This window comes from Oryctolagus cuniculus, chromosome 3 (assembly GCF_964237555.1).
Source record: "Oryctolagus cuniculus chromosome 3, mOryCun1.1, whole genome shotgun sequence".
NCBI classification, from domain to species: domain Eukaryota; kingdom Metazoa; phylum Chordata; class Mammalia; order Lagomorpha; family Leporidae; genus Oryctolagus; species Oryctolagus cuniculus.
In genome coordinates, this window is record NC_091434.1 from 184,850,478 (window position 1) to 184,874,620 (window position 24,143).

Sequence of the window (24,143 nt, forward strand, 5' to 3'; positions counted from 1 at the left end):
AAGGGCAGAGTAAGACATGGGTGTACTTGAGAAATTGTACAGTTATCACTCTAAGAATCATTCAGTTATTATGGAACACATAGTCATATAGGCACATAAAAGCTGGTTGCAGGGTAAAAGGCAAAGCTGCCATTTGCAACTTCATTGCAGTTGCAATAGAACATATTAGTGTCTGGGAGGTTGTAAAAACAATCCAGATTGTGATAGTGGTGGTATGACTGCAGATTTACTACAAATAATGTAATTGTATGAACATTTACAACAGGTGAATTTTACGATATGTATATACTGGATTTTGTTTGTCTTAAAGAGAATCCACTGGCCCACTGGCCGGGAGTCTGTGTCTCCAGTTCAGCCCCAAGGCACAGTGATGCGGACTCCAAAAAAAATCACACTCCTGTCTTTCCCAGGGCCATGAGTTGCTGAGGGCATGCCAGGACTCAAGAAGTTTCTACATTCCTTGCCTGAGCTGATTTTGCTTAAGGAAAAAGAAAATTTTGTGGATATAGGAAGTTTTTCAGAAGATAAATGTGTGTGCAATGGGGTGGAGAAACAAGACCTGAGAGGAGGGGGCCGGCGCTGTGGCCCAGTAGGTCAATCCTCCACCTGCGGCGCCGGCATCCCATATGGGCGCCAGTTCTAGTCCTGGTTGCTCCTCTTCCGATCCAGCTCTCTGCTGTGGCCTGGGAAAGCAGTGGAGGATGGCCGGGTGCTTAGGCCCCTGCACCGTGTGGGAGACCTGGAAGAAGCTCCTGGCTCCTGGCTTCGGATCGGCGCAGTTCTGGCTGTTGCAGCCATTTGGGGATTCCCCAGAGAGCTGGATCGGAAGTGGAGCATCTGGGACTCAAACCAGAGGCTGTATGGGATGCCGGTGAAATTGGAGATGACCCCCTAAAATTTATACAAAAATGTGGCCCCGTAGAGTTCCCCACATATGCTACCAGAATTCGGGATGCCATACGATATCACTATATGCTTACTAACAAAACTCCAATATTAATAAGCCCAAGAGGGTTCTTGCCTAATATTTAGAGAAGAATTCTAAATACTGGCACAGAAAAACGAGGCAGCATGGTACATTTTAAGCCTTTATTTAGTGAGAAAGATGCACAGAAGAGTGAGAGCTTTATTAAGAGAGAGAGGTGAATCTGGTTCATATCGAGCACCAGGAACCAGCCACGTGGAGGAGCATCTAGGCCAGGAAGCCTAGGGCACGTGGCCCGAAGGCCACATGCTCTGGGAGCACAGGGCTACAGCAAGCCCCCTCCTGGCAAGAAGCCAGAGAAGAAGAGAAGGGGGCCGGGACACACTTCCAATGGGGAGTTAATTAACCTGATTGGTGGGTGGGCACCCAGGTGTGGCAAGGTAGGGGGATGAGGTCACACCGGGGCGTGGTGAAGGTATCAGGTAGGACGTGAGGTCAAACGGGGCGTAGCAAAGGCGTGATCTTCCAGCTCACGCACCTAACTGATTTTAACCTGTGTGCCTGCTACTTCTCTGGCACTGCTGGTGGCTGGCTTTCCATGTGATGCCACAGCACCAGCCCCGGGAACTTCATAGAAGTTGAATCATACGACATGGTTTTGTGTGTGGCTTTTTTCACTTGTCAAATGATTTCAAGGTTTATTCATGTTACAGCATTTCTCACTATGTCGTTCTTTTTTATGGTTGAGTACTATCCCCTCGTATGGACATGCCACATTTTGTTTGTGTTCATATTATTAAAGCACCTAATGTATATTCAGTGCTCAGGGCTCGGTGGTCCTGTCGGCATCCCACACACTGTGCGTGGATGTTCCAGGAACAGCCTCCATCCCATTCTGTCCTGCATAGAACGGAATTCAAGGAAGAAACGCAAACAAGGAAAGGCCACTCCAATGCAGCCTGCTGCTGGCCCTGTGTTTGCCTGCCAGGCCCAGTCCTGCCCTGACTTCATACGCGGCCTCCGATTATCACTCTGCAGCCACGTACGGTCCGCTGACTGGTCTCTGGTTATCACTCATCAGCCACGTATGGTCTGCTGACTGTGGCAATTCTGTTCTCTCTCACCACTTAATCACTTCATTCAGGCCCCTCAAACAATCCTAATACTTAGGGGCTTAAAGCAACCAGCCCTCCTATCTCCCAGTTTCTGCTGGGTGGCTCAGAGTCTTTGAGGCTGTGTGGAGGGTGGGTGCGGTCCTGTTATGTCTTGACAGAGGCTGATGGATTTTCTCCCGTGGCTCACTCACGTGGTTGCGGTCTGTTGGGGGGAGGTCTTGTTTACCTGCCACATGGAACTTTCCACAGGGCTATAGAGTGTCCACACAACATGACAGGTAGCTTCCCTGATTCAAAGACCCCAAACAAGAGCGAGGAGGAAGCCACAGTGCTGCTTCTGAGCTAGCCTTGGCAGCCACGCTGTCATTCCTGAAATGCCCTGTTGATTGCACAGATCAGTCCTCTTCCTTGTGAAAGGACTACACACGGGCGCTACTGGAGGCAAAACTCACCGGGGACCAGCTGGCTAGCACACGGCCACTGTCGCCACGTGCACCCCGTGGCTCACCGCACGTCCTTGCTCTCCAACTAGTGTTACTAGAAGTTCTGCAACCCGAAGTCCTTCATCTCACACCAGCAAAACAAAGTCTGTACATTTATCCTCAAAGAGGGATATGGCCTTTCTCTACTCCAGGGCTCAGCCTTCTGCCTCTACCTACAACTCCATCCCTTCCCAGTTACGTTCCTCCAAGGGAACGAGGGTTCAATCCAGGGAGACGCCCCGTGCCTACTTCTCGCTCTGCCCCCTCTTGTTCGCTTGACCCTTTCCCTAATGCCTCTCTCCACTCCCACGTCTCCCCCAGAACACCTGTCTGCCGTGGACTTTGGCCATTCCACCTGACTCAACCCTCTGACGCTTGTGTACTTACTTTCTATGACCTGGCGTAGCGGGCTCATGGTAACCTCTGTGTGTTTTCTTTCCCTTTCCAACTGGTGGCTCCAGTGACTCACAGGGCTGATGTACCCAAAGGCACTCTCTTCACGTAGATCTCCATGAAGGTTTCTCCTGTGCCTAGGCCTCTGAGTAAAATAACAACCAACAAACAAATGAGACAGGAACAACCTTTAAACCTCTCCCAGTAGTTGCCTGAGACACACTTGGCCCTTCCCTTCCCGTTGCTGTCCCTTGTCAGTGCTGCAGGACCAGGAGCTACGCTCAGCTCTTCTATTTCTGTACTACACACACTGAGTGAACACCAGCATTCTGAGAAAACTGCTCCGTGGAGTGCGTGCAATATGAGCACGCAAACAGGAGAATTCACTAACGTAGAGCACACACGAATCACACAAGCGTGAGCACCACGGCAAGACCAGAGCAACACAAAGGACTGAGGCCAGGATGGGGCCCTGAAACGAGAGAGGCGAAGGCTCATGCACAGTGAGATGGAAATGACTCCGTCACTGTCCAACAGCGGGAGACAGGACTAGCAGGCCAGAAGAGTGGGTGTGCTGACACAGATGTGTCCGGCCAGGAGCCCAGCAGAGGATTAAGTCACAGAGAACAGCCCGAGAACCAGGAAGGTCGGCCTGCACAACTGGTGGAGAACATGAACATGATGGGAGGTTCACTGGTTCACTGCTGGGCCAGAGTCTGCGCACAGCAGGTTAAGCTCCAGCCTGCAGCACTGGGCTCCTGTGACAGAGCACTGGGTCCTCCTGCAGCACTGGGCTCCTGTCACAGGGCGCTGGGTCCTCCTCCTGCAGCACTGGGCTCCTGTCACAGGCACTGGGTCCTCCTCCTGCAGCACTGGGCTCCTGTCACAGGCACTGGGTCCTCCTCCTGCAGCACTGGGCTCCTGTCACAGGAGCTGGGTCCTCCTCCTGCAGCACTGGGCTCCTGTCACAGGGCACTGGGTCCTCCTCCTGCAGCACTGGGCTCCTGTCACAGGCACTGGGTCCTCCTCCTGCAGCACTGGGCTCCTGTCACAGGGCACTGGGTCTTCCTGCAGCACTGGGCTCCTGTCACAGGGCACTGGGTCCTCCTGCAGCACTGGGCTCCTGTCACAGGGCACTGGGTCCTCCTCCTGCAGCACTGGGCTCCTGTCACAGGCACTGGGTCCTCCTCCTGCAGCACTGGGCTCCTGTCACAGGCACTGTGTCCTCCTCTTGCAGCACTGGGCTCCTGTCACAGGGCACTGGGTCCTCCTCCTGCAGCACTGGGCTCCTGTCACAGGCACTGGGTCCTCCTCCTGCAGCACTGGGCTCCTGTCACAGGGCACTGGGTCCTCCTGCAGCACTGGGCTCCTGTCACAGGCACTGTGTCCTCCTGCAGCACTGGGCTCCTGTCACAGGGCACTGGGTCCTCCTCCTGCAGCACTGGGCTCCTGTCACAGGCACTGGGTCCTCCTCCTGCAGCACTGGGCTCCTGTCACAGGGCACTGGGTCCTCCTCCTGCAGCACTGGGCTCCTGTCACAGGGCACTGGGTCCTCCTCCTGCAGCACTGGGCTCCTGTCACAGGCACTGGGTCCTCCTCCTGCAGCACTGGGCTCCTGTCACAGGGCACTGGGTCCTCCTCCTGCAGCACTGGGCTCCTGTCACAGGGCGCTGTTCCTCCTGCAGCACTGGGCTCCTGTCACAGGGCGCTGGGTCCTCCTCCTGCAGCACTGGGCTCCTGTCACAGGGCGAGGGGTCCTCCTCCTGCAGCACTGGGCTCCTGTCACAGGGCACTGGGTCCTCCTCCTGCAGCACTGGGCTCCTGTCACAGGCACTGTGTCCTCCTGCAGCACTGGGCTCCTGTCACAGGGCACTGGGTCCTCCTCCTGCAGCACTGGGCTCCTGTCACAGGGCACTGGGTCCTCCTCCTGCAGCACTGGGCTCCTGTCACAGGCACTGGGTCCTCCTCCTGCAGCACTGGGCTCCTGTGACAAAGCACTAGGTCCTCCTCCTGCAGCACTGGGCTCCTGTCACAGGGCGCTGGGTCCTCCTCCTGCAGCACTGGGCTCCTGTCACAGGGCACTGGGTCCTCCTCCTGCAGCACTGGGCTCCTGTCACAGGGCGCTGGGTCCTCCTCCTGCAGCACTGGGCTCCTGTCACAGGGCACTGGGTCCTCCTGCAGCACTGGGCTCCTACACAGGCACTGTGTCCTCCTCCTGCAGCACTGGGCTCCTGTCACAGGCACTGGGTCCTCCTCCTGCAGCACTGGGCTCCTGTCACAGGGCACTGGGTCCTCCTCCTGCAGCACTGGGCTCCTGTCACAGGGCACTAGATCCTCCTGCAGCACTGGGCTCCTGTCACAGGGCACTGGGTCCTCCTCCTGCAGCACTGGGCTCCTGTCACAGGCACTGTGTCCTCCTCCTGCAGCACTGGGCTCCTGTCACAGGGCACTGGGTCCTCCTACAGCACTGGGCTCCTGTCACAGGGCACTGGGTCCTCCTCCTGCAGCACTGGGCTCCTGTCACAGGCACTGGGTCCTCCTCCTGCAGCACTGGGCTCCTGTCACAGGGCACTGGGTCCTCCTCCTGCAGCACTGGGCTCCTGTCACAGGGCGCTGGGTCCTCCTGCAGCACTGGGCTCCTGTCACAGGGCGCTGGGTCCTCCTCCTGCAGCACTGGGCTCCTGTCACAGGGCACTGGGTCCTCCTCCTGCAGCACTGGGCTCCTGTCACAGGGCACTAGATCCTCCTGCAGCACTGGGCTCCTGTCACAGGGCACTGGGTCCTCCTCCTGCAGCACTGGGCTCCTGTCACAGGCACTGGGTCCTCCTCCTGCAGCACTGGGCTCCTGTCACAGGGCACTGGGTCCTCCTCCTGCAGCACTGGGCTCCTGTCACAGGGCACTGGGTCCTCCTCCTGCAGCACTGGGCTCCTGTCACAGGGCGCTGGGTCCTCCTGCAGCACTGGGCTCCTGTCACAGGGCACTGGGTCCTCCTCCTGCAGCACTGGGCTCCTGTCACAGGGCGCTGGGTCCTCCTCCTGCAGCACTGGGCTCCTGTCACAGGCACTGGGTCCTCCTGCAGCACTGGGCTCCTGTCACAGGCACTGGGTCCTCCTCCTGCAGCACTGGGCTCCTGTCACAGGGCACTGGGTCCTCCTCCTGCAGCACTGGGCTCCTGTCACAGGCACTGGGTCCTCCTCCTGCAGCACTGGGCTCCTGTCACAGGGCACTGGGTCCTCCTCCTGCAGCACTGGGCTCCTGTCACAGGGCACTGGGTCCTCCTCCTGCAGCACTGGGCTCCTGTCACAGGGCACTGGGTCCTCCTGCAGCACTGGGCTCCTGTCACAGGGCACTCGGTCCTCCTCCTGCAGCACTGGGCTCCTGTCACAGGGCGCTGGGTCCTCCTCCTGCAGCACTGGGCTCCTGTCACAGGGCACTGGGTCCTCCTGCAGCACTGGGCTCCTGTCACAGGGCACTGGGTCCTCCTCCTGCAGCACTGGGCTCCTGTCACAGGGCACTGGGTCCTCCTCCTGCAGCACTGGGCTCCTGTCACAGGCACTGGGTCCTCCTCCTGCAGCACTGGGCTCCTGTCACAGGGCACTGGGACATCCTGCAGCACTTGTTCTGTCATTGTGCACTGAGTCTGTGCTGTTCCACTTCCAATCCTTCTTCCTCTTAATGTGGGGACACAACACAGGGTGGCCCAAGTACTTGTGTCCTTGCACCCATGTGAGTTGCGGGTTCCAGGTTCCAGCCTGGAACAAGTCAGCTGCAGGGTTGTTCTTTTAAAAAATAATTCTGCGCTTTCTGTCCTGAAAGGGATGCCAAATGACCCTGGATTCAGAGCTTAACATCGTGAGTAGGTTCTGTTGCACAAAATGAGTCATAGGCAGGTGGAGCTGCTACCAGTTATCACAGGATGAACCTGAGTCATTTGACACCGAGCACAACAGGAACAGACCACGAACTGCACAAACAGGCAGTCCGGGTCTCCACGTCACTCACTACAGTTGCACCAGCATCTCTCCCCCCGTCACCCGTGGCCATATGGAAAGGTTCCACGCACCCTGTTTAAAGACCAAGCTTGGGTTATGGATGGGTCAGCTCAGTATGTGGGTAAGGCTGAGCATGACGGCAGCTATGTTGTACTCACAGGGCAAGGCCTTGAAAAAGAATGGTGACGAGGGGCTTGCTGTGCGGCACAGTGGGTTTAGAATCTGCCTGCAACAGTGGATCCCATGTGAGTGCTGGTTCTACCGCTGCTCCGCTTCCAGTCCAGCTCCCTGCCAACGTGCGGGGAAAGCAGCAGAAAATGACCCAAGTCCTTCAGCCCTGCCACCCGTGTGGGAAACTCTAGTGGAGCTCTTGGCTTTGGCTTGGCCCAGTCCCAGCCTTCGAGGCCATTTGAGGAGTGAACCAGTGGAGGGAGGGTAGAGCTCTCTCTCACTCCTTCTCTGTAACTCTGTCTTTCAAATAAATACATCTTTAAAACAATTGGTGTAGGGCCGGCGCCGCGGCTCACTAGGCTAATCCTCCGCCTAGCGGTGCCGGCACACCGGGTTCTAGTCCTGGTCGGGGCGCCGGATTCTGTCCCGGTTGCCCCTCTTCCAGGCCAGCTCTCTGCTGTGGCCAGGGAGTGCGGTGGAGGATGGCCCAGGTGCTTGGGCCCTGCACCCCATGGGAGACCAGGAGAAGCACCTGGCTCCTGCCATCGGATCAGCGCAGTGCGCCAGCCGCAGCGCGCCGGCCGCAGTGGCCATTGGAGGGTGAACCAATGGCAAAGGAAGACCTTTCTCTCTGTCTCTCTCTCTCACTGTCCACACTGTCCACTCTGCCTGTCAAAAAAAAAAAAAAACAATTGGTGCGAAAATCTTCTTAAAAAATCAGTGGTGAGGGATGATCTCCCCCGTGCGAGGGGCTTGGAGGTGGGCACCTGGTCATCCACTTTGTATAGAATGTCCCAGGGTCATGCACAGTGACCATGGCCTGGCCTTCAGTAAAGGACCAGAAAGAAAAAGATTGGGGGCCGGCACAATGACGCAGTAGGTTAATCCTCTGCCTGCGGCACCAACATCCCATGTGGGCGCCAGTTCTAGTCCCGGCTGCTCCTCTTCTGATCCAGCTCTCTGCTGTGGCCTGGGAAAGCAGTAGAAGATGGCCCAGGTGCTTGGGTCCCTGCACCCGCGTGGGAGACCCAGAAGCAGTCCTGGCTCATGGCTTCGGATCAGCGCAGCCAACTGGGGAGTGAACCAGCAGATCGAAGACCTTTCTCTCTGTCTCTCCCTCTCACTGTCTGTAACTCTACCTCTCAAATAAATCAATAAAATATTTATTTAAAAGAAAACGATGGGAAAATCAGAAACAGGAAGGTCTGGGACAGAGGCTTGTCAATGGGACTATGGGACTGGGCACCAAGTGGGAAGCTGTCTGTATTGCACGTGAGGGTGATACTGACACTGGGCCAACGAGACAAAATAGCTGGGCCCCTTGCTGTCAGCTGACAGTGCTCCCTCCCCTGAATGAAGAGGCCATGGTGGCGGAGCTGGCCACGTCTGCAAGTCCACTTTGCAAGCCGTAAGGAGCAATGCTAAGCTCTGCTCCTTAGGGGGACCAGTGGTGGCCAGCAGAGTACATGAGGCCTTTTTGTCTGGAGGGCCATGGGTTTGCTCTCACAGGAACGGACACTTACTGTGGGTTCGAGGTTGCCGGCTGTGCCCGGGGGGCTCATTCTCAGGGGCCTTGGAGACTGCATGTCTGCAGACACACAGTCCCACATGGAATCACTGGTCTGGGCAACAGCGGGAGTGAGCCCAGGAACACAGGGTCCACGCACCTCACACCCAGAAGCCAACGGACAGATCAGGTGTTGGAGTGGCCAGTTAGAGAGCAGCGAGGAGGGGACACACGGCAGGGAGCGCAGTCCTCCGGGATGTTGTGACTCACGCCTTCAATCAGACTCCCAGCAGAGAGTAGGTGGGTCTGCAAAGAATGGATGGAGGCATGAGCGGCCCCCACTCCGTATCCCTCCAGCAGCCCACGAGCCCCTGAAGGGACTCGCTGGGCCTGGAGACACAGGGAGGAAGGGCAGCTCCAGGCACTGCAGCTCTCCAGCAGAGACCAACCAGTGAGAAAACCGCCCGCTGGCCAGCAGGGGGACAGAGCTGCTCCTGCCTGAGGAGTGCAGAGTTCTGCTCCAGGACGTGGGGCTCCCTGGTATTCCCTTGTCCAACTGTGACAAGAGGACAAGACAAGATCAGCAATGAGGGTGTGGGGCCCCCAGCCAGGGAAGCTCCTGAGGTCAGCTGAGATGCTAGCAAAGGGTGAGTGAGCAGTGTCGGAACGGACTGGAAAGACGTGCGGGGACCAGTTGTGGTGGAGGAGCCACAGCTCAGTCCAGTAACTTCTCTCCCCAGCAGCTCTGCAGGAAGCACTGTTCCCCGACTACAGACGGAGAAAGCGTGGACTAGAGCTGACACCGCGTGTGGCTCAAGTCCCCCTTCAACCCAGGGTGAAGGGCCGCCACAAAACATACCAGACCCCGGAGTAAGGGAAAGAGCTTATTGCAGGAAACCCGACAGACTGGAGGGAAGGGGTGAAGGAGGAAAAGAGGGAGGAGAGCAAAAGAGAGATCGAGAGAGAGATCAGGAGATGGAGAGAAAGAGAGATCAGGAGATGGAGGGAGAGAGAGATCAGGAGACGGAGAGAGAGAAAGATCAGGAGACGGAGAGAAAGAGAGATCAGGAGATGGAGGGAGAGAGAGGAGAGAGCCATGTGTTCAGGAGAAGGTCTTTTTTTTTTTTTTTTTTTTTTTTGGACACATAGAGAAGATAGTGAGAGAGAGAGACAGAGAGAAAGGCCTTCCTTCCGTTGGTCCATCCCCCAATTGGCCGGTGCTGCGCCGATCTGAAGCCAGGAGCCAGGTGCTTCCTCCTGGTCTCCCATGCGGATGCAGGGGCCCAAGCACTTGGGCCATCCTCCACTGCTATCCTGGGCCACAGCAGAGAGCTGGACTGAAAAAGGAGCAACTGGGACTAGAACCCGGTGTCCATATGGGATGCCGGTGCCACAGGCAGAGGATTAACCAAGTGAGCTGGCACAGGCCCCCCAGAGCAGGTCCTTTTAAATCTTTGCCGGAGGGCGGGCAGGGAAGCAGGAGCAGCAAATCCCATTAGGATGGGGGTGGAGCTTGAAAACAGTGGTTGGGCCCTGTGGACACCTAGCTTCCAGCAATGGCGGCTAGGAAGTCAGATACGAGCTTGCATGTGTGTGTGTGTGTGTGTGTGTGTGTGTGTGTGTGTGACAAAGGCCTGAAGAGAAGATGTCTTTGTTCTGCCTGATAACCTTCCAGGTGCAGCCCAGTATCTGCACTTCAAACGCCCTCCCTGCCCTTCCTCTGGGGCAGCCAGACCCCCCCCCCCTCTGATAACTCAGATAGAAGTTTTTCTATTTACATCCAAAAAGCCCTTTGTTCCAAGAGGAGCAGAGGTGGAGAAGCGAGACCCATCTCCTTAAAACCCCCAGCCTCAACCGGACTGCGCGCTCAGCCCTCTGCCTCTCTGCTGAGCTGCCCCTGGCCTGGCCAGGTGTACTCTCCACTCAACCATGTAACCCCACTCTTGCCCAGTCCGAGCGACTGGGCACTCTCAGGTCCTGTCTGGAGAGGTGCCCATCCGTTCTTGCAGATGTCCCTTCCCTAATAAACCTTGCTATTTGCTTTTCACTCTCTCTCTCACGCCTGAATTCTTGCAGGAAGACAAGAGCGCTGCCATTCTCTGGGGGCTAGAGCTTAGGATGTAAATCAGGGTGTAGATCGCGCCATAGATAAAACTGCCTTTTCCTAACACACACCCGGGAACTCCTCTGCACGTCTCATTGCAGGTCAGCATTCCCTTCCTGGAGAGTCCTGTGGCAGGTTCAGAAATTCCCCCCAAGCCCCCTGTCCCTCACATCAGTCCTCGGGGCTGCGGGCGGAGGGGAATTCTGTCCTCATTCCCAGCCACCCCGCCAGGCTGGCCCCTTTACCGTCTGTCTCCCCACACTTTGACATTCCTCATTTCTTCCAAGCACATCCTGCCTGGACACAAGCCTGGTCTCAAGCTTCGTGTGTTCGAGAGTAAGGGCCCCACGGAAGGCAGTCGGTGAGCACTCTGAACTGAACTGACCTGAGAGGAGAGAGTGCCTGGGGTCCTGTCAGGCCACAGCCAAGGCCAAGGAGGTGAAAGTCAACCAAAGCAGCGGCCACTGCGCGGAACAAGAGCCGGACCGTTCCACGTGGGCCCGTCTGGCTGATCTGCACACCACGCCCTCTGTCCCCAGAGCTGTCAGAGAGCTGCAGGCCGTGGGAGGGGCCGGCCTGAGCCCAGAGCAGCGCACTGGCAAGGGCAGTGCCTTCCGGGACCAGCTTCCCCTGACAGGGGGTTTGCATCGCTGGGCAGAGCCCTGGCCCCTCTGCGGCCCTCAGCTCTGGGCCTCCCCCATGCCCCCCCCCACCTCCACGGACAACCACGAATCTCTGGCATTTGGGCTTCACCCTGGACAGAGGCCTTTATCTAGGCCCTGCCTAAGGTTGTGGGTCTGTCAGGCTTCGCGGCTTCTGGGGGTCCTGTTGCAGGCATCGGGGAAGAGGGGTGACCTGTTCACCTACCTGAATTACCACACTGAAGAGAATCCCCGGACCATGTTGCAGAATTCTAATCTGGTAACCGAGTTCTACGCTTTTCCGCATCTGGTCAGCGGCCACTTCTTTTACTTGGGCGTGTTGGGAAGAAAAAACTTCCCTCTTCCAACGTGGGTCCAGCCCTGTGCCGGGGCCTGCATACTAGCCAACACCACCCACATCACCAACGTGTTTGTGTGTGTGTGTGTGTGTGTGTGTGTTTCCTAAAGGAACTGTTTATCTAAGGATTACAAATTTTGTAAGGGCAACTTTAGGAATATAGTCGATCCTCCCACTATACTTGCCCTCCCACCCACCTCCTCCCTCTCCCATTCCCAGGCCCATTCTCCATTAAGTAAAAAAACAACAAAAAACCTATTCCTGGACCGTCAAGACAAGGGCTGTTCAAGTCATTGCTTCTCCAAGTGTCTATTTCAGTCCTACAGGTATCCTTTTAGGCGCTCCATTGGTTATCACAGATCAGGGAGAACCTGTGGTATCTGTTAGTAAAATGGCGCTCTCTTATCTGTGGCGCGATCTATGCCGGACACCATCCAAAGCTATGGCCCCCACCACAGCTGCTGGAAGTCAGGTGACCACAAGTCCCTACCACCGGGGTCAGCTCCACCCCGACCCTAGGGGATTCGCTGCTCCTACTTCCCTGCCCGCCCCCTGGGGTCTTGAGCTTCTCTCTCTCTCTCTCTCCCTCTCCCTCTCTCTCTCTCTCTCTCTCTCTCTCTCTCTCTCTCCTCTCTCTCTCAGCTCTCACCCTCGCGCCCTCTCCCCCACCCGACTATAAACCTTTCCGGTGGCCGGTGTGTCTGTGGCGGCCTCACGATTTGTCCCTTTGGGACTGGCTTATTTAAGCACGATGTTTTCCAGATTCATGCATTTCGTTGCAAACGCGGGATTGGGTTTTTTTAATTTTTCTTTTGCCGCTGTGTAGTATTCCGTAGACTGCACCTGCGGGCGGGTTTCTGCGGTCTCAGCAGGGCAGTGCGGGAGCTTCCTCCTGGCGCTGTGATGCGAAGGCGGGGTCGCCCAGGTCCCGGGGCCGGGGAATACGCGGGGAACCGTCGGCCGCGTGGAGGGGCGGGAGTAGGCGGCGGGCTCAGGGCGCTGCGCTTCTCCTAAAAATCATGTGTGTGCCGCGCCGGGGGCCGAGCAGAACCCGTCCAGCCCGGGCCGCGTCCGGCAGGCCCCTCGGCGACTTCTCGCTGTCACGCTGTGCGCAGGAACCGGTCAAGAAGTGGCTGTCCAAAAACACCGTGAGGTGGCAAAAGAACATAATAGAGATAATAATAATAATAAACAACAGAGAAACGAAGCGGGGGCGTGGGAAGGCCGCTCCCTGGGGGGCTCGGAGGGGCGCGGCGGCCGTCGGGGCTCCGCGGAAGGCGGCTCCCTCGCCCCGGGGCCGCGCGCCCTGCTGGGGCGGAGGCGCTGGCCGGGGTCGGCTCCCCCCGGCCCACACGCGCGTCACGCGCGCCGGAGCCCCGACGTCGGTTTCACTTCCTCTTCGCGCGGGGCTGGGGGACTCTGGCCCCGCCGAGCCCGGAGCCGCGGCACGCAGCGCCGGCGGCCGCCCGCCCGGGGCGCGCGCGGACCCTCCGCCCGCCCGGCGGCCCCTGGAGGGACCCGCGTCGGGGAGATCCCGCCTCCAGCCGAGACGGAAACCGAAACCGCCGGCTCGCCTAGCGGCCCCGCCCGCCCTCAGGACCCTGGTCAGTTTCGATTCTCGGCGCAGCCTGCGAGCCGGCGAGCGCGCGCCATGGCGGACCCCGGGGTGTGCTGCTTCATCACCAAAATCCTGTGCGCCCACGGCGGCCGCCTGGCGCTGGACGCGCTGCTCCAGGAGATCGGGCTCCCCAAGGCGCAGCTGTGCCACGAGCTGGAGGCGGCCGGCCTCGAGCGCTTCGTGGTGCTGGAGACGGGCGGCAAGGACGGGGTGTCCTGCTCCGTGGTGGCCACCACTCCCGTCCGAATCTGCCGTCGCAAGCACTGCGAGAGGCCCTGCGGGAAGCTGCACCTGTGCAAGCTCAACGTGTTGGGCCGCTGCCACTACTCGCAGGCGGAGCGGTGAGTGCCTCCGGCGTCCCCAGGCCCCTTCCCCCGCGGCCGAGGCCAGGCTCCCCGTCCGTGCCCCCGCGCGCTGCGCCCTTCGGGGAAGCCGGCCGCGGGCGCGGGCCTGGGCTCTGCCGTCGCGGGTCTTCCTCCGCCGCCTTCGCCCCAGACGTGCGGCCGGCACCCGGCCCCGCGCGCCTCAGGCTGCGCGACCTGCGCCCCGGCCGTCCCCACTCGGCTCCCCGCGGCCGGAGTGGGGTCCTCCAGGGTCAGCGAAGGTGCGCGGGGTCGCCGGCGGGGCGCTCGGAGCGGCGGTCGGCGCGCTGCACGGCCCCAGCCCCGGCTGCGTCCGGCGTCCCTCCGGCCCTCTGCGGCCTCCCGCCTGCCTCCCTGCCCCGGCGCGCACCTGCGGAGTTCGGAACGGGTCCCTCCCGCCGGACTGCTGGTTTTTCCTGTTGGAGGACTTGTCGCCAACATGGTGCAGCCCGGGCCCCTCGCCTCCCGTGCGTGTTACGGAGGAGGAGGTTTTTACTGGATGAGGTAGATCATGTTTGTGAAAATGATGTGTTTAGAGCAAAAGCTGTTTCGGTTCGCCCTGCAACTTTATTTACTTTTACTTATTAGAGAGGTAGGGTTGCAGAGAGAGAGGTCTTCCGTTCACTGGTTCACTCCCCAGATGGCCGCAAAGCCGGAGCCAGGAGCTTCCCCCGGGTCTCCCACGCGGGTGCAGGGCCCCAAGGACTTGGGCCATCCTCCGCTGCTTCCCCATCGCCCCGTAACTTCAACGAAAAGCGCTTGAATGTGTTCCCTTACATAAATGCTTATTGTTTCAACACTTTGGGAGTCTGAGGTCAGAAAGTTGTGTGTCTAGACGGAGTCATCTAAATCGCTCAACTGAAGACACGGCTAAGGAGGGTAGAGGTCGGAGAGCGGGATAACAGGGAACAACATTCTAGTACATTCTAGCACCATATTGAAGAACAACGAGGTTGGAAGGCGTTCTTTTTAATTTTCTGTTCTCTGTTCTGTTATGAAAAATTCTTAGTTAACTGGGGTTGACTTAATTTTAAACTATCTCTTTTTAAAAGATTTATTTATTGGGAGTGAGTAAAGCTGCTGCCTTCGACCTTGGCAAATATGCCTGGGCAAGCAATGGGGACATGGCCCAACTGCTTGGGCCCCTGCACCTGCGTGGGATTCCCGGAAGAAGCTCCTGGCTCTTGGCCCCAGCCTGGCCCCGGTCCTGGCCATTGTACCCTCTTGGGGAGTGGGCCAGCGGATAGTAGATCTCTCTCTCTGTGTCTCTCTCCCCTCTCTGTAACTCTGCCTCTCAACTAAATAAAATAAACCTTAAAAAAGAGATAATTTTATTATTTGAAAGGCAGAGTTGGAGAGAGAGGCAGACACAGAGATCTTCATCCACGGATTCACTCTGATGGCCTCAACAGCTGAGGCTGAGCCAGGCGGAATCCAGGAGCCTGTACTCTGGGTCTCCCACGTGAGCAGCAGGGGCCCAAGTGCCCGGGCCGCCCCTTGGGGCTTTCCCAGGCACATAAGCTGGAAGCTAGATCAGAAGTGGAGCAGACGGGACTCAAACCAGTGCTCACATTTGATGGCGCCTTCAGGTGCGGCCTAACTCTGAGCCACAGCACTGGCCCCTAAGCACTATCTTCTTATTTTTAAAGATTTTTACTCAGTGTTTCCAGTGCAGTCAAAAGCAGAGGCAAGAGAATAGTGAACCTCGGCGTACCCACTGTTTGGATTCAGTAGTTCTCAAAGTGTGACAGTCTTGTGTCCTGTGTTCTGTCTTTCCCAGCGCCTACATGTAACTCCGGGTGCTGTTCTAAGGCAAATTCCAGCTATCGTTTATAAGCATCTCATTATCTCCAGAAGATAAGGTCTTTACTTCGTTTATACAACCACAGAATGATTGCATTTTTAAAATAGATTACAATTTTAATATTCGTGACTGTGTTATAAATACAACTTGCATTTTCAGGAAAAACCTATGCTACAAAACCTATAATTGTTTCAATTAGCTATATGCACTATGTTTGGAAATTTTCGTTTTATGATTTTTATTATGGTAGCTTTAATTTTTTGTCCTGGTTTGAAACATCAAAACTATTTTATTTTATTTTTTTTAAGATTTATTTTATTTATTTGAAAGGCAGATTTACAGAGAGAGTGAGAGACACAGAGAGATCTTCCATCTTCTCGTTTGCTCCCTGAATGGTCAAAATGGCCAGAGCTCGGCCAGGCTAGAGCCAGGAGCCAGGAGCTTCTTCCAGGTGCCACGTGGGTGCAGGGTCCAAACACTTGGGCCATCTTCCACTGCTTTCCCAGGTGCATTAGCAGGGAGCTGGATTGGAAGTGTAGCTGCTGGGACTTGAACCGGTGCCCATACGGAATGCCAGCCCTGCAGGTGGCGGGTTAACCCAGTATACCACAGTGCCGGCCCCAAAACTACATTAAACTCATCTATTGGGATGTTTACCTGGAGCTTTTCTGTATTTTAAAAGAGTGAATGTAATGCAGGAATTGTTTGATCTATGCAAGTTTGGATGGGCCCTCCAGAGGGCTTACTCAAGTCTGATTTCTTACACGTACTGGTCTATACACATTTTAAGTTTATTTTTATGTCACTTTTTAATTTTGGAGTCACAAAGTTTAAAGCATTCTTATTTATTTATTTGAGAGACGTGTCATCCGCTGGTTCCAGGCAGCTGGAATCAGGAGCTGGCGGGAGACACGGAACCGGGAACCCAATAAGGGATGAAGACATCCTGCCGGTGTCCCCTCGGCTGAGTGTCTTCCCCAAAATTACCAATTTTCATGCTTTAACGTATAGAGTATTCTAATAAGGACCTCCAGGAATTTTTTTTTTTTGCCTCGGAGGCTATCATGTGTTTTTTTCTCCCCAAATATGTTTTTAAAAATACTCTTCCTTAGCAGCTTTACAAACCTTTATCTTCCCACCTGTGACACTCGAGAAGTGAAGGTCCTTTTGTGTGTATCGTGTGTTGTTGGGGTCTCTTAGCCGATCGACTCCCATAACAAGGCTTTATTCGGACCAGTGAACTCTCCTTTGTTATATGCGGTTGAGTTGCATTTTTTTGCTAAGCTTAAAATAAAAATTTTCCTTGTAGAGTTATTATTATTGTGTTTATTTTAAAATGTATTTAGTTGCATGCATTTCATAACCACATTAGGAACACAGTAATTCTTCCCCCGTACCCACCTTCCCATCCTTCTTCCCTCTCCTATTACCTGTCCTGTTTTTCACTAAGATCTGTTTTCACTTAACGTTATATACAGCGGATTAAAGTTATTATTTATGGAATGAATTTCTATCTTGTAGTTCCTCTCTTTTGCAATGCTTCTTGTGATATAGTTTGCTCAACAAAAGGAGTTGCTTTGGTGTTGGAAAATTATTCGTTTCGGTGCATTGGTTTGTATGTTTCTGTTTGCTTTGCTGAGCGCGTGCCCACACATGGAGCGCAAATCCCCGTTCTGACACAAACAATAGCTGCCCTCTGTTGAACAAACGACCGCGAAGCAAGCACCGTGGCGAGCAGGGACCAGCGCCAGGCGGCTTCCTTGACGGCAGCTCTGTGGAGTGAGATCTGGCAGCCATGCAAGTGGTTCTTTTTGCACGCGTGATTTCTGTCGAACTGTTTTTTTTTTTTTTTTTTTTGACAGGCAGAGTGGACAGTGAGAGAGAGAGACAGAGAGAAAGGTCTTCCTTTGCCGTTGGTTCACCCTCCAATGGCCGCCGTGGCCGGCGCGCTGCGGCCGGCGCAGCGCGCTGATCCGATGGCAGGAGCCAGGAGCCAGGAGCCAGGAGCCAGGTGCTTTTCCTGGTCTCCCATGGGGTGCAGGGCCCAAGCACCTGGGCCATCCTCCACTGCACTCCCTGGCCACAGCAGAGGGCTGGCCTGGAAGAGGGGCAACCGGGACAGAATCCGGCGCCCTGACCGGGGCTAGAACCTGGTGTGCCGGCGCCGCTAGGCGGAGGATTAGCCTAGTGAGCCGCGGCGCCGGCCTCTGTCGAACTGTTAAAGCAGGCCTTCCGAGGGCCTTCGCCTTGCTCTGCGGTCTCTGCCACCGTGGGTGTCTCCTCTGGGCTCTCCCATTCTTCTGCCCTTCCCTGCTGTTTGGATGCAACTTTGGGAGGGGTGGGTGCATGGGAAGGAAGCCAGTTGATTATTTCATTAATTGAAAAAAAAAAGCCCTCAGAAGCATGAAAAAAAGCCCTCAGAAGCATGAATGATAGAATAAGCCTCAGAATGTATATATTATCAATAAACAAGCAGTATCAAATAAAAGGACATTCGGTGAGTTTATAACTCACCACATAGAATGAATAAAGGTTTATAGTTTTCATTTTTGCTTATCTTATTTTAAGATTTTATTTCTTTGAGAGGTAGTTACAGATACAGAGAGGGAGATTCAGAGAGAGGTCTTCCATTTGCTGGTTCACTCCCCACATGGCCACAGTGGCTGGGGCTGAGCTGATCTGAAGTCAGGAGCCAGGAGCTTCTTCTGGGTCTCCCATGCCGGTGCAGGGGCCCAAGGACTTGGGCCATCTTCTGCTGCTTTCCCAGACCATAGCAGAGAGCTGGAGTGGAAGAGGAGCGGCTGGGACTCGAACCGGCACCCAAATGGGATGCCAGCGGTGCAGGCAGAGGATTAACCTGCTGTGCCACAGTGCTGGCCCCTTTGCTCATCTTTTGAAATAACATAAACAATCATAATGGGCCCCAGACATTTTTTTTTTTTTTTTTTGACAGGCAGAGTGGACAGTGAGAGAGAGAGACAGAGAGAAAGGTCTTCCTTTGCCGTTGGTTCACCCTCCAATGGCCGCCGCGGCCGGCGCACCGCGCTGATCCGATGGCAGGAGCCAGGAGCCAGGTGCTTCTCCTGGTCTCCCATGGGGTGCAGGGCCCAAGCACCTGGGCCATCCTCCACTGCACTCCCTGGCCACAGCAGAGAGCTGGCCTGGAAGAGGGGCAACCGGGACAGAATCCGGCGCCCCGACCGGGACTAGAACCCGGTGTGCTGGCGCCGCTAGGCGGAGGATTAGCCTAGTGAGCTGTGGCGCCGGCCCCAGACATTTTCTTTTTCTTTCCTCCAGTCTCCTCCCCTCTCTCCCCAGAGCAACCTCAGCCTTGATGTTGGTGTGCACCCTGCCCCCACCGTGACTTTACGTATTTTGGTGTAGTTTTATGTGTTAGAATTTCACTCAGTGTGCGTTCTGGAGAGTTGTTTGTTTTGATACGTTAGGATCTAGTGTTTTCATTTTAAAACCTAAATTGTATTTCATCACATGATGTATACCATAACTTTTATTTGGTATATACATTATTTCCAATTTTTTGCCACAACAAATCAGCTGCCAAGAATATGCATGTGGGGTGGGCGTTGTGGTGCAGCGAGATAAGCCTCCCACGTGGGACCCAGCCTGCATCAGAGTGTTGTTTCAGTCATGGCTGTTGGGCTTCTGATCCCGCTTCCTGCAGGAGCGATCCAGAAGGAGCCCCTGGCCTCAGCTCGGCCCAGCCTGGCTGTGGCAGGCGTCTGGGAATGAACCAGTGCTGGAAGATCTCTCTGACTCTTCCTCTCTTGCTTCCTTTCAAATAAAATGAAGAAAAATAAAAATACATAATGGGGTCGGCGCTGGGGGCATAGTGGGTTACGCCCAGGGCTGCCTCCGCTCAACATTCGTTCGGCTTGGACTTGGCCTTCGCCGGGCCTTTCCTGGAAATGGAATCAGTCTGTGACTTGGTGCTGCTCGCTTCACCAAGCTCCGTGTTTCCGAGGTGTGCCTTTTTTTGAAAGGCAGAGTTAAAGAGAGAGCAGGAGACGGAGAGGTCGGTCTTCCATCTGCTGGTTCACTCCCCAATTGGCTGCCACGGCCGGAGCTGTGCCGATCCAAAGCCAGGAGCTTCTTCCGGGTCTCCCGCGTGGGCGCAGGGACTTGGGCCATCTTCTGCCGCTTTCCTGGCAGGCGTGTTAGCAGGGAGCTGGATCGGGTGCTGGCTGCAGGCTGGGGCTCTCCTCTGTTGCGCCCCAGCACCGCCTCGTGCGTTCCCTGTTGCTCGCGTGGGTGTGTTTGCCCAGCAGGCACCTTCCTGGAAGTTTCTCCCGGCACCAGGCTGTGCTTTGTCGTGGAGTTCCAGGCTGCGGCCTTAGAGACAGCCATTCCTGAACACTGTGGACAGAAAGGGTGTGCCCTTTAAGAATCATTTGGGAAGTTTTCTTTTCACATTCGCTTCGTTTCTCTAATTTTAATTTGCCCAAAGTCGACTTTCAGAGTGTGCAGAAATTGAGCTAGGAGACTTAACATAATAAGGGATTCTGTGAGCCATGGTGAAAATCTTAAACAGCGGCAAACATCTGGCCACAGCTAGATGGATAAAAAAAAGGAACAGCAGGGAGAGTTGACAGACGTCGCCTGCGTAGGTATCGCCACGGTCAGGACGCAGCACGTCTTCATGAGCCCTGAGGGTCTCTGTGTCCAGTTAATCCCCCCACTCCTACAGACGATCAGTGTTTAACTTTTTAAAATAAAAAATAGAGTTCCAGCACTTTCCCCACATACCTGGGGTCGTGGGTGCCAAGTTTGCGATAAAGCCTTCCAGACTCTGGTGTGGCTGTGTCCCGTGGGGGAGCTCCTCACACTTCAGGAGTTCTGGGTCAGAGGGTGTGGGTTGGGGCCTGGGGATCTGCATTCTAATCACTCCCCGAAAGGATCTTTGTGCAGGAGTACTGGCCCTGCTTTCAAAAACTGTGCCCAGGCGTGCACTTCCTGGCAGGTCGGAAATGTGAGGTTTTATGTGGCTTCTGAGCTTGAGAGACTAAATGAGAAATTAATTTTTTCTGGGCCAGCACTGTGGCACAGTGGGTTAAAGCCCTGGCCTGGAGCACCGGCATCCCATGTGGGTGCCGGTTCTAGTCCAGCTGCTCCACTTCTGATCCAGCTCTCTGCTATGGCCTGGGAAAGCAGTGGAAGATGCCCCAAGTCCTTGGGCCCCTGCACCCATGTGGAGACTTGGAAGAAGCTCCTGGCTCCTGGCTTCGGATCAGCACAGCTCCGGCCGTTGCAGCCATCTGGGGAGTGAACCAGTGGGTGGAAGACCTCTCTCTCTCTCTCTCTCTGTCTCTCTCTCTCTGCCTCTACTTCTCTCTGTAACTCTGACTTTCAAATAAACAAAATAAATATTTTTTTAAAAAATTAATTTTTTCTTCCCTATGATTTACTTCTTTGAAAAGACAAAGCAAGAGTGAGAGAGAGAGAACTTCATCTGCTGGTTCACTCCTCCACTAGCCACAACAGCCAAGGCTGAGCCAGACTGAAGCCAGGAGGCAGGAGCTCCATCCTGGTCTCCCACGTGGGCGCAGGGACCCAAGTGCTTGGGCATCCTCCACTGCCTTCCCAGGGTGTAGCAGGGAGCTGGGACTCAGACTGGCACTCTGATAGGAGATGCCGATAATGCAAGTGGCAGCTAACCTGTGCCACAACTTCGTGAAGGAATTCTTCAGTGCAGAATGAACAGAAATCTTAAAAAACATACTGCTTTTTCCAAGGTTTGGGTGACATTGCTTTTACATGACCTCTAGCCTCTGGCCACCCCTCAGAGAGCCTTGTGGGCGGGTCCTGGGTGTCTTGGCTGAGACACTGCTTGGGACATCCGCATTCCATAGCTGGAGTGCTTCCAGTTGTCACTTCCTCGTGTGTGTATGGGGAGCAGCAGGTGATGGCTCAAGAACGGGGCCCCTGCCACCCACGTGGGAGACCAGGATGGAGTTCAGGGCTCCTGGCTTCGCCGTGGGGTGGCTGGAATGTGGGGCCAGACTTGGCTGTTGCAGGCATTTAGGGAGAGAGCCAGCGATGGAAGGTCTCTGTCTCTGCCTCTCTGCTGTTCAGATAAACAAATACTTGAAATGCTGAGAAATCTTTTTAAATACACACGCAGGCTTCTGGCCCATCCTTTGTCACTAGAAAGGAATCCTGCTAACGAGTTAATCAGTTTTCACTCTAGTTTAATATTCGTCTCAACTTCCAGAGGTGTTTATGTTGGGAGTGTGGGTGGGGCAGGAGAGTCGTGGGACCCACTTTTTCTAAGGCAAGATTTTGTCAGTACCACCCCTGCCGCCCGCCTGCTCTGCACTGCCTTCCCTCCTACGCTCTCCTCAGTGCTCCTGTGGACTTGGGGCCCCGCTGGCCACTTTGCTACACATTACAGTCTCTTGGGGATCTCTAAGAACATACAGCTGTCCAACTGCTTCGCCTAGACATTTGAATTTAATTAGGGTCTGAATTGGACATTCAGTTTGGAATTGGACATTGGGGTTTTTAGTTTTTGGGGGATTCTGATGGGCAGCAAAGCCTGTGGACCACTAACTTGGGGGGCTGGAGGCGCTGTGGTGCAGTGGGTTAGGCCTCCGCCCTGGCCGCCAGCATCCTGTATGGAAGTTCCGGCTTGAACGCCCGTTGCTCTCTTTCTGATCCAGCTTCCTGCTAATGTGCCTGGGAAGGCATGAAAGATGGTCCTGGTGCCAGGTCCCTGCCACCCAGGAGGGAGACCAGGATGAGTCCCAGTTTTCTGGCTTCTAGCCTCAGCTCGGCCCAGACCTGGTTGCTGTGGCCGTTTGGAGAGTGAACGAGCTGCTGGAAGATCTCTCTCTCTCTCTCTCTGTGTCACTGTACCTTTACAAATCAAAACATCAAAAAAAAAAAAAAAAAAAAAAAAAAAAGCCTGGGCAATTGCCTGCAGTAGTGGAGATGAATTTGGTGGCACCAGCACCATGTGTCCCACACTTGGTCCGACTATAGGGGCTCACAGATGTCCGGCCTCTCTGCCCTCTCCTCAGTGGCCCGGCCTAGCTTGGTGCGTTTCCACCGTCGGCAGCAGCCGTGGGCTGGAGCCCTGGCCTTTGTGCCAGTGTGTTCTGGGTGACACAGGTGCCACTAATGCAGCTCCACCAGGGCCCTGCCCCCACGTGGGCTGTTACTCTGCCTGTGTGCCCCCTCCCGCTCTGCTCTTTCTGCCCGGTTTACGGTGGGGAGGGGCATCCCGATGCGGTGAGCGGTCCCTGCGCTCGAGTGATGTGATCCCATCCTGAACACCGGCAGTTCAGAGCGAATGGGAACGTGGCTCTGCGGCAGCACTGCGCAGAGGTTGTTTTTGGTTGATGACGCTTTACTCTTTCTACCCATCTTCTCTAGATTTTATCTTTCACACATCCTGGTTCCTTGGTGAGCTATTTCCTGTTTTCTGTACAATTCAACTATCGTTTTGTTTTTGTCGGCCCCAGGAGGTACTAGAGAGCAGAGAGGGTGAAGGGAAGAAGGGACAAACTTTTGTCAAAAAAACTGGCTTCTCTCGGCTAATTGTGTCTGCTCTCTGGACTGGCAGAGAGAGCTCAGAGATGAGCGTGCGGTTCAGGAACCTAACCCGGAATCGGCTCCGACAAGCCCAGCCCGCGGTCACGGGGCCCACCCGGTCCAGGGAGGCCAGCGTCTGCAGGTGTGGCCCAGGCTGAGGCATTTTTGAACACTGTCTAGTTGATTGTTGTGTGCAGCCAGGGATAAGAACCACTGTGCGGGCTGGCTGTTTACAGCAGGGCTGGGAGAACACTTACTGCCTCGATTAAAACAGCTTTTGTTCTGTGGCTGCGGGAGAAAAGGCTGCTTGTTTTTGAGTCTAGCCCGAGAGAGACAGTTGGGCTTCTTTCAAGGCCGCCTTCTCCCCTCCCAGTGCACAGTTTATTCCAGGTTTATCTTTTCCTCGTGTGGGCAGCATTCTGCAAGCTTGTTTTGGCCTGGGCAGTTTATAGGCAAGCTATATTGTGTACCGGGGAGTGGAGGGCTCCTGGGACTCCCAACCAGCCTCCCCCGGGGCCTGTCCTGCGGGGAGGCAGCTCTGAGCCCGGCTGTGGATTAGGCCAGCACTGCCGCTGTGCCCTGGGAGCTTGTTGGAAGTGCAAGTTATCCCTCCCTACCCCTAGGCCTACTGCTTTTCTTCATAAACTTATTTTCACTCCATTTTCCATGAAATTTAAACAAGAAGATTTGTTTTATTTGCATGACTGGCAGAGTGACAGAAAAGGAGTGGCAGAGAGAGCCTGGGACTCCATGGGGTCTCCCATGGTGGGGGGCAGCACTGGGCCATCTCCCGCTGCTGCCCCTGCTGCATTAGCAGGGGGCTGGCTCGGCAGCGACGCAGCTGAGACTTGAATCCAGGGAGGCAGCATTGCAGGTGGCGGCTCTACCCACTGCGCCACGATGCCAGCCCCTTGCTTATCTGATTCTTGAGTTCACTGATCAGCTCTTTATTTTATGTGGTTCACTTTTAATTTCTCATTTTATCAGGCCTCAGTTTCCCAAAGTAGTATTGCGATGACCATAAATGAAGTAACAGGGGTAGCATTCCTGGCAGCTGGTAAATGCACAGTACACGCCAGTTCCTGCGCTCGGCTTCACATAGAAGGTGTGCAGGGCCTG

At 55.4% G+C, this 24,143-nt stretch overlaps 1 protein-coding gene and 1 long non-coding RNA gene across 5 annotated transcripts in view; one reads left to right on the plus strand and one right to left on the minus strand.

Annotated features, from left to right (window-relative positions):
- Nucleotides 1-12,464: 12,464 nt before the first annotated feature.
- LOC138849097 (uncharacterized) lies at nucleotides 12,465-14,229 on the minus strand. Its single transcript, XR_011387520.1, has 2 exons — nucleotides 14,040-14,229; nucleotides 12,465-12,822 (listed from the first exon to the last, which is right to left on the minus strand). It is a non-coding gene; the product is annotated as an uncharacterized lncRNA (long non-coding RNA).
- Nucleotides 12,992-24,143, plus strand: part of ZC3HAV1 (zinc finger CCCH-type containing, antiviral 1) — a 57,952-nt gene continuing 46,800 nt past the window's right edge. The window contains exon 1 of one of the 4 annotated variants that reach the window (XM_070071438.1): nucleotides 12,992-13,648. In XM_070071438.1, the coding sequence (XP_069927539.1) occupies nucleotides 13,341-13,648 (308 nt within the window). In that variant the 5' untranslated portion in view covers nucleotides 12,992-13,340. The remainder of the gene's footprint in view (nucleotides 13,649-24,143) is intronic. The other 3 variants (XM_070071439.1, XM_070071440.1, XM_070071441.1) reach the window with 3 other exon arrangements.